The 9,448-nt window shown below is 48.6% G+C and overlaps 1 protein-coding gene across 1 annotated transcript; it reads left to right on the top strand.

Moving 5' to 3' along the window:
- Positions 1 to 6,551: 6,551 nt before the first annotated feature.
- Positions 6,552 to 9,441, top strand: ZBTB3 (zinc finger and BTB domain containing 3). Its single transcript, XM_029209139.1, has 2 exons — positions 6,552 to 6,673; positions 7,014 to 9,441. The coding sequence occupies exons 1-2, from the start codon at positions 6,632 to 6,634 to the stop codon at positions 8,619 to 8,621; spliced, it is 1,650 nt and encodes a 549-aa protein (XP_029064972.1). The 5' UTR covers positions 6,552 to 6,631; the 3' UTR covers positions 8,622 to 9,441.
- Positions 9,442 to 9,448: the final 7 nt, after the last annotated feature.

The following is a 9,448-nucleotide window of genomic DNA, read 5'->3' as shown; positions in this document are numbered from 1 at the left end:
CGACTCCCTCCTTTCCTCTTTTGGAAGCCAGCCTCCCCGCAAAAGCAACCTTACCTGCTGACAGTGGTGTGCTGGAGCCCCCTACAAAAGCCAGCTGTTAATATTTCAGGAATTTTGCAAGCCAGTGGGTAAACACAACCATTATTAAAAAGTTAATTGTCTTGGGACTTCCCTGGTGGCTCCCAATGCTGGGGGTCCGGGTTTGATCCCTGGTAAGGGAACTACATCCCACATGCCTCAACTAAGTCTGCATGCTGCAACTAAAAATCCTGCAAAGACCAGCGCAGCCAAAATAAATAAATAGATATTTTTAAAATGTTAACAATAATTTAATTGTCAACTTACAATGAAATGAATTATACTAAAAAACAAAGGCAGAGGTGTAGATGAAACAAGTTTGGCAATATATTGATAATCGTTGAAGCCAGATGATGGATAACGGTGGTTTCTTACACTTTTCCTACTACTTGTGAGTGTTTGAAATTGTTCATAATAAAAAGTTAGAAAAAAACAAAACTGTGATACTGTAATTTACAATAAATATATATGTACATATATATATATGTACATATATATATATATATATATATATATATTTGGTCTTTTTCCCCGTTTCTGTCACAGAGCTCCTAAACCCTTGGAATTGCCTAAGTGATAAGATGATAAATGTGTCTTGATATTCATAACAAACCCTTTTCAACCACACACGAGTTTATGTTAATGAGGTGACTTTTGGAAAGCACCTAAACCAGGGGAAACAACCAGGTGACTGGAGGATTGGAACTTTCAGTGTCAACTCCTTGACCTGGCTAATGAATTAATCAACCCTGCCTATGTAGTGAAAATCTCCATAAAATCCCAAAAGGATGGAGTTCAGAGAGCTTGGCGTTTGTGAAGACGTATAGAACTGGGGAGAGTGGTGAGCTCAGAGAGAGCATGGAAGCTCCACGCCCTTTCCCCATCCCACACCCTAGGCATCTTTTCTATGTGGCTCTTCCTGAGTTAGGGTCTTTTATAATAAAGTGGTAATCTAGTAAGTGAAATGTTTCTTTGAGTTCTGTGAGCCACTCTAGCAAATTAATTGAACCCAAGGAGGTGGGCGGGGGTGGTCTTTGGAACCTTCAATCTATAGCCAGTCAGATGGACAGATGACAACTGGAACTTACTATTGCCATCTGAAGTGGAAGGCAGTCTTGTAGGACTGAGCCCTTAACCTGTGGAATCTGATGCTATCTCCGTGTCGACGGTGTCAGAATTGAGTTAAATCATAGGACACCCAGCTGGTGTTTGAGAATTGCTTGGAAGTGTGGGGGGGAAAAACACACATTGTAATTAGAGTCAGAATCATTAGTAATAAATACTTAAAACTCATCATTTCCTATTTAACATAGTTTACTATTATCAATGCTCTTGAGGTTATTTACACCTACTGTGTCTGTGTGGTGTAAATGTTATATAATTGTCTATGTAGGTATAAGAGTTCCAGTTGCTCTGATATCCTCACCAGCACTTGGTACTGTCAGCAGGGTTTATTTATTTGTTTGCTATTCTAATAAGTGTGATAGTATCTCATGGTGGTTTTAATTTTCATTCTCCTAATGACTGAGGATGTTGAACATCTTTTCATGTACTTATTTGCCAAGAGTGATCTTTTCAAAACTCACGTCAAATCATGTCAATCCCCTACTTAGGGCCTGATGGCTTCCCAGGGCACTAGAATAAAACCATCACTCTGACCAACCAGGCAGGGGCCAGATTCAGCCAACTCTATTTTCTGCCTCTCTTCCTCTTGCTTTCTCCACTCTAGCCACATTGGCCTCCTCTCCCACCTTGAGACCAATGCGCTTGCTATTTCCTATGCCTACAACGCTATTGGCTCTGATTTTCACCTGATGGGGATGGGGGAGCTCCTTCTCATTTTTCAGTTATAAGCTCAATATCACCACTTCCAAGAGGCCTTCCATGACTACCCTGACTCAAGTAGCCACACCCAATCACTCTCCTATTGTATTGCTTTGTTTTATTTTCTTCATAGAACTTAGCCCTATTTAGCATCATCTTATTAATTTATGTATGTGCAGATTGCCTGTTTCCCCTCAAGAAGGCCAGGGATTCCTGTCTGTTGTGTTCCTAGATGCCTAGAAGAGCCCCTGGCACACAATAGGTGCTTGGGATCTATTTGCATCAGTGATCGAATCTCTAGCACCTAACAGTGTGCTTGGCAAATGATGGAGTTTAACAAATATGGGTTGACTGAACCTCATTCTCATATTGAATCTATTATGATCTCTTCAAGCTCCCCAGGCATGGTTTGGCCCTGATAAATCCTCCCCAAGCCCTGATCTCTTTGCCTCCAAAGCTTCAGAATCAGAGACAAGCTAGAACAGAAAGAAAATAGCAATGGAGAACAATCAGCTGAATTGAGATTCGGAGTACAAAGAAAGTCTACTAAAGGATTGTTTTATTTTACTTTTGTTGCACAACAAACCACCCCAAAACTTTGTGGCTTAAAACAACCACAGTGATTTATTTATCTCATAGTCTACAGTTGGAGCAAAAGACTCAGTGGGGAAGGTGTGCTCCTGCTTCAAGCAAAGTCAGCTGGGCAGCTCAGCTGGGCACTGGAGGGTCCACTTTTTTCTTTGCGGTACGCGGGCCTCTCACTGTTGTGGCCTCTCCCGTTGCGGAGCACAGGCTCCGGACACGCAGGCTCAGCGGTCATGGCTCACGGGCCCAGCCGCTCCGCGGCATGTGGGATCCTCCCGGATCGGGGTACGAACCCGTGTCTTCTGCATCGGCAGGCGGACTCTCAACCGCTGCGCCACCAGGTGAAGCCCTGGAGGATCCGCTTCTGAGATGGTTCAATCACATGGCTGGCTAATTGAAGCTGGCTGTTAGCTGGAAGCCTGGGTGTGGCTCTGGCTGAAACACTTACAGGTGCCCTCTTCGTGTGGCCTGGGATCTTCACAGCATGGTGGCTGGGTCCTAAGAGCAAGCATCCCAAGAGGACCAGGCGGAAGTTCTATCCATTTTTATGACTTAGCCTCAGAAGTCACACAGCATCACGTCTCTCTGAGGGTCACAATCTCTCCTGGACTCAAGGTGAGAGAACTTACCGGATGGAAGGAGCATCAATGTCATATTGTAAAAGGAGCATGTGGGAGGGAAGATCTTGTTAAGGCCACCTTGGAGAACACAATCTGCCACAAGGATAGGTCTTACCAACCTACAGAGCAGTAGAGAGGAGCCCTTGTGATGACGTCTGTCACTTGTCTCCCAAAGATTTATACACAAGCAGCAGGTCCAGCCCCTGGAGGGCAATCTCTGAGCAAGGATCATCCATCCTAGCTGCCCCTCTCACTGGTTCTAGGTTCCTGCTTCTGTGCCACCAGTTCATCCAACAGCTAGGATAATCCTGCCCCCAGTTGAGTCTGAATCCTCTGGCCATGGGTACAACAACCCTGAGGACCACCTGGGGGACACTCCAGGAAGACAAATCTACAAAGTGGTTAAGGGTGTGACTTTGAAGATAGGTAGACCTAGATTCAATTTCAGCTCTGCCTTTTATTAGCTTTGTGACCTTGGCCAAGTTACTTAACCAAGTCTCATAAGAACCTCAGTCTATTCTTCTGTCTAATGGGGATAAGAAAGGCTATAATGGAATTAGAGATCATATGTTTAGCACATTGCTAGCAGTTAACAACTACTAAATATATGGTAGGTATTTTTCTAATTTCTACTAATACAAAAAACGCATAGAAGAAAGCTTTTCAACCTTTTTCCTTGGGGGAAAGTTACTGCAATAAGTATGAAATTTCTTTTGTTTTAGCTTTAAAATTTACATACTTTTTTTTTCATGTGCCATAGTCTATCTATGCCAGTTTAATATGCCTATTCCCCAGGTAAAAACTTTTATCAAAAAAATCTGACTGAATGGTGCTCTAGAAAGATGTTTCCTGGCATCCTGTAGCTCTGTGTACCCCAGGGTGGGGGTATGTATATTCCAGCTTTTTTGTTTGTTTTGTTCTGGGTTTTTTTTGTTTTTTTTTTTAATGAGAAGACTTGTTTAAATTGAAGACACTTTTTTTTTTTTTTTAATTTATGACTGTGTTGGGTCTTCGTTTCTATGCGAGGGCTTTCTCTAGTTGTGGCAGGCGGGGGCCACTCTTCATCGCGATGCGCGGTCCTCTCGCTATCGCGGCCTCTCTTGTTGCGGAGCACAGGCTCCAGACGCACAGGCTCAGTAGTTGTGGCTCACGGACCCAGTTGCTCCGCGGCATGTGGGATCTTCCCAGACCAGGGCTCGAACCCGTGTCCCCTGCACTGGCAGGCAGATTCTCAACCACTGCACCACCAGGGAAGCCCTGTATATTCCAGTTTTGAGAAGCAAAACCAACAAGTTGTGCCCTGCTTAATGGTGCGCCTGGGTGTGAGAGAGGCTAAAATCTAGCACGCACTAGGCTTATTAAGCCACAGTGGCCACTAGTCTGTGTTGACCAAAGGGATTTATACAGAGGTTAAAATAAATGTTATCTTTTTTTTTTGGGCTGTGCCACATGGCATATAGGATCTTAGTTCCCCGACCAGGGATGGAACCTGTGTCCCCTGTAGTGGAAGCGTGGAGTCCTAACCACTGGACCACCAGGGAATTCCCCAAATAACTATAATTTTAAAAACCTAGGTCCAGTATGTTTAGCAACCCCAGAGTGTGTCAAGCACACAGTCTTTGTGCCCAATCTCAGATTCATCTTCATTCTGATCTCTTCTGAACCTGTAGAAACATGATCGCTTAAGCTTCCTGAACAGCCTGTGCTCCTCACTGCTTAGCAGCTCCACAGCCCTCTCTCCTACAAGGGTTTTCCCTCCAGTCCCCTGGCTTTAAATACCATCCATATGACGCTGATGACACTCCCAATGTATATCTCCAGCCCCAGTGTTTCCCCTGATCTTCAAGCTCACAAGTCTAACTGGCTGAGGGGAAGCTCTACCTAAAGCGTCAAAACAGAACTCTCCATTTTCCTATCCCATTGTCCCCATCTCAGAAAATGGCTGCCAGCCACACCATTGCTCATGCAAAGATTTTAGCCATCCTTGACTCCTTTTTCCTCTTGACTCTCATCTCCTATCCTAATTTTAGCAAATTCTGTTGACCCAGCACTTCTCCCCAGCTCCACCATCACTACCTTTGTCTAGCCACCATCATCTCTTGCAGAACAATTTGCACAGCTCTCTCCCTGCCCCCACTTTGATCCCCTATGCTCCTTTCTCCAGACTAGGCAGGATAAGCCTTTAAAAGCAGGAATCGTATCAGAACACTCCCCTGCTTAAAACCTACCAATGGCTCCCGATTATACTCAGAATAGAATACAAACTGCTCACCATGGCCAATGAAATTCCACACCCACCCATTTGTGTGAGGTCAGATTTTAATCTTCATATAATCAAAACAATATCTCATAGTAGTTTGAAAACAGAAACAGATGTGAGACTCCAGCTGTCTCATATTAAGCCAGACATTAAAGAAATTGGGAAAAATGTAAAACAATGCCACTATTTTCACTACATATTTTTTTGACTTTGGAAAACAGAGTTATTTTTCCTAGAAAATGAAAATGTTACTTATGTCGGGTTTTTTTTTAATTAATTAATTATTTTTGGCTGCATTGGGTCTTCGTTGCGGTGCACGGGCTTCTCGTTGCAGAGCACAGGCTCTATGCATGCCGGCTTCAGGAGTTGCAGCACGCGGGCTCAGTAGTTGTGTCTAGACAACTAGCTGTTGTCTAGGAACTCTGGAAGATCTCTTCAGAAGTAGTCACGCTCTTTATTCTCCCGCCCAGGGACATCTTCGGGCCTTGGCCCACTCCCTCCTTTCCTACCAGCTACTGCCCATTACGCTCCAGACAGAGAAGGACACTCATCTCTTCTACTGTAAGTTGGCTATAGAGTTTAGGCTAGGGACACTACGACCGCATTAGCACAAGCTGCTAGTTCTCTGACACCACCACTGCTGAGCCAGGAGCCCAGAACCATCAGACTGGAGGGAGTGAGGCAGCAGGACATCTTGGAGTTTTTGAGAGAGTAAGGGCCCTACAAGAAACAACTGCAGTTCAGAGGTGCAGCTATCGCCCACGGTTACAGCAGAGCCGGGTCTAAGACTCGGGCCTCCTGGGTGCCACACCAGCTTGTAGGTTCTCCTTTTCCCGGTCACCCAGCAGCGAGGGTGACGTGCTGTCCGCTAAGACACAACGCTCTGCGCCGTGGCGGGCCTCGCAGCCCGCCTGGAGGACGTCGCACTCCTACTGCCTCAGGTAGCTGGAAAAGCTCAACCAATCCAGAGGGCTCTGAGGCAAAGAAGGAGGTTAGAAAAGGAAAAGTTTAGGACAGGAGCGCTAACCAATCGGGCGCCCACCTGCCTGAGTGACGGCCACCAGCACCCACTTGGAGACGCCGCCCCGAGCTGGGGGGATGGTTAGTGGAGAGTGAACCAATCCCTGACGAGGGAAGGCAAATTTGAGCCAATGATAACTGAGAAGGTGGGAAGGGGCGGAGCTCTCCCAGTGGCTGGTCGGTGGTGAGTGAAGAGATCAGCTTTCTCTGCTAGTTCCCACCCTCGGACTTCTTAGCCCCTGGAATGCGAGAGAGGTTCAGGGAGTTCCCGGAGTGGGGCGTAGAGGTATCGCCCGCAAAGGCCTGGGGGCGAGACTTCTAGTTGAAGGAGGTGCTGGAAGCTACCGGGTGGGCATCGAGGAAGCGGAGGCTGCTTAGGAGGCGGGACTTCCGGGGAGGGGCTTTGTCGACAGGGCGGGGCCTGCTGCTAAGGTTAGGCCGAAGGGGCGGGGCTAAAAGTAGACCACTGGGTGTGACCTGGGAGAACGAAGGGTAGTAGTTTAAGCGAGCGTCTTGGGGTCAGGACTGTGCTGCCAGAGGCTTTGGGGTGGCAAGTAATAGCTCAGAGGTGACGTTATGGTTTATGGGAGGGTCACCTGCCCTAACCCCCTGTCCTCTTTTCCCAGGGAGCCACTGGTGGCGACCTTCCTAGGGTCCCTTTCCCTCCGTGGGGTGCTATGGAGTTCCCAGAACACAGCCAGCAGCTGCTGCAGAGCCTCCGAGAGCAGCGGTCCCAGGGTTTCCTTTGTGACTGCACGGTGATGGTGGGTAGCACCCAGTTCTTGGCCCATCGGGCTGTGCTGGCCTCCTGCAGCCCATTTTTCCAGCTTTTCTACAAAGAGCGGGAACTGGACAAGAGGGATCTGGTGTGTATCCACAACGAGATTGTCACAGCTCCAGCCTTTGGGCTGCTTCTGGACTTTATGTATGCCGGCCAGCTGGTCCTGAGGGGGGATACCCCTGTGGAGGATGTGCTGGCAGCTGCCAGCTACTTGCACATGAATGATATTGTCAAGGTGTGTAAGCGGCGGCTGCAAGCCCGGGCCCTGGCGGAGGCGGATAGTACCAAGAAGGAGGAAGAAACCAACTCACAGCACTCTAATTTGGAGTTTTTGTCCAGCACTTCCCGTGGTCCCCAACCTTCTTTGGCATCTGCAGAGACATCAGGCCACTGGGGCAAAGGGGAATGGAAAGGCTCAGCAGCTCCCTCACCTACTGTCTGTCCTCCAGATGAGCCACCGATGCCGGCTGGGGCTGATACTACACAGCCTGGCGTGGAGGTTGACTCACCGCATCTGCGGGCACCTCCTCCACCAGTGGCTGATGTCTCTCTTGCCAGCCCCAGTAGCTCCACAGAAACCAACCCTGCAAACTACTTCTCTTCGGGCCTCCCAACGGTTTCAGTGGAGCCACTGGCTCCCCTTGATGTGGTTTCTGAGAATCTGAGGGTGGTGGAACCAAGGGGAACTGGAGGCCCACTGCAAGGCTTCTATCCCCCAGCTTCGGCTGCAGTCCCAGTCCCAGCCCCAGTTCCATCCCAGGCTCCAGCCCCAGCAGAAGCGGAGCTGGTCCAGGTGAAAGTAGAAGCTATCGTGATTTCCGATGAAGAGCCCGATGCCTCGGAGGAACAGCCTCGGGGTCCTGAGGGACTGTTCCCACCTGGAGGAGCAGTGTATGGTGAACAGCCCCCCCAGCCAGAGGCCTTTGAAGAGCCAAGGGCAGCAGGACTGGAGGAGGTGGGGGCCAGTGACCACTTCCTGCCGCCAGATCCTCACCTACCCTACCATTTGCTGCCAGGTCCAGGGCAGTATCATCGAGGACTGGTGACCTCACCCCTGCCTGCTCCGCCCGCCCTGCACGAGCCACTCTACCTGCCTTCCGAGTATGAAGCAGCCCCGGGAAGCTTTGGGGTTTTTACGGAGGATGTTCCCACTTGCAAGACATGCGGGAAGACCTTCTCATGTTCTTACACACTACGGCGTCATGCCACAGTGCACACGCGTGAGCGACCCTACGAGTGCCGCTACTGCCTGCGCAGCTACACGCAGTCAGGGGACCTGTACCGCCACATCCGCAAGGCTCACAATGAGGACCTGGCCAAACGCAGCAAACCGGATCCAGAGGCTGGCCCCCTCCTGGGAGTGCAGCCCATCCCTGGCTCCCCGACAGCAGACAGACAGAACAGCAGTGCTGGAGGGCCACCCAAAGATTTTGTACTTGGCCCCAAAAACTAACACGCCCTGATGCCAGGCCGGCTCTTGCCACCGTTAGGGGGCAGCACGGAAGGTGGGAAGCATCTCATTTCCCCTGCTGGGGACAGAATGAAGATTCTGCCCAGGCTGTAGGTTCCTACCCTTTTCTTTTCCCAGCCAGATAGCAGGACTTTATGGGGCATCGCATCTCAGTCAACTCCTCACCAAGGGCACTGGGAATTTTCCTGAGGTGTAATCGCTTCTCACTCTGCGTTTGGACCCATAAAGCTAGCAGTGAAAAGTATCTCTCTGAACTGGACTTGCCTGGTTTCTTCCACAAAACTGCACCCTGCTGATTCTTTCACAGCTCTCCTCCAGACCTAGGAATCTGATAACTGTACTTGGGGTAGGGGTGGGGGTCAGGTTGTTTATGAGGAAAAAAGTGGGAGAGGCAGAGGGCAGTGTAGACTTTACTTAGGAAAAGTGTACAAATTAGGGAATTTCACACAATTATGGTTTATTGTTGTAGTTGAGCTCCTCCTGTGTCCCGGGCTGTACTGGGGACTTCACATAAATACTCATTTAATCCTCAACAAGTTTATGAGGTATTATCCCTCTCCCCGCTTTTTTCCCCACAGACGAGGAAACTTGAGACTGAACAATCAACGTTAACTTGTTCTGGGTCACAGAGCTAGTTAAGGGGCAAGCCAGAATTTGAACCCTGGCTTATGACTTCAGATACCATGCTGGTTTAAAACACTGTTGAAGATGGTTAACTTTGAACTAGAAGTTGTTTTCTTTTGTGACCTTTTGAGTGTTTGGTTTTGTTGCCTTACCCCTTTCCCTCTGCTTTCCATGTAGAAAGGCCT

The sequence above is a fragment of the Monodon monoceros genome, unplaced genomic scaffold, assembly GCF_005190385.1.
Source record: "Monodon monoceros isolate NGI ecotype Baffin Bay Population unplaced genomic scaffold, NGI_Narwhal_1 Super_Scaffold_7, whole genome shotgun sequence".
NCBI lineage: Eukaryota > Metazoa > Chordata > Mammalia > Artiodactyla > Monodontidae > Monodon > Monodon monoceros.
The sequence above is the reverse complement of the archived record's forward strand: the minus strand, read 5'-3'. Positions and strand labels throughout refer to the sequence as shown.

Coding starts and splice junctions, on each gene's coding strand:
- ZBTB3 (XM_029209139.1), top strand. CDS start 6,632: ATGCGAGAGAGGTTCAGGGAGTTCCCGGAGTGGGGCGTAGAG. Junction 6,674..7,013: donor TCCCGGAGTGGGGCGTAGAG/GTATCGCCCGCA, acceptor CTCTTTTCCCAG/GGAGCCACTGGTGGCGACCT.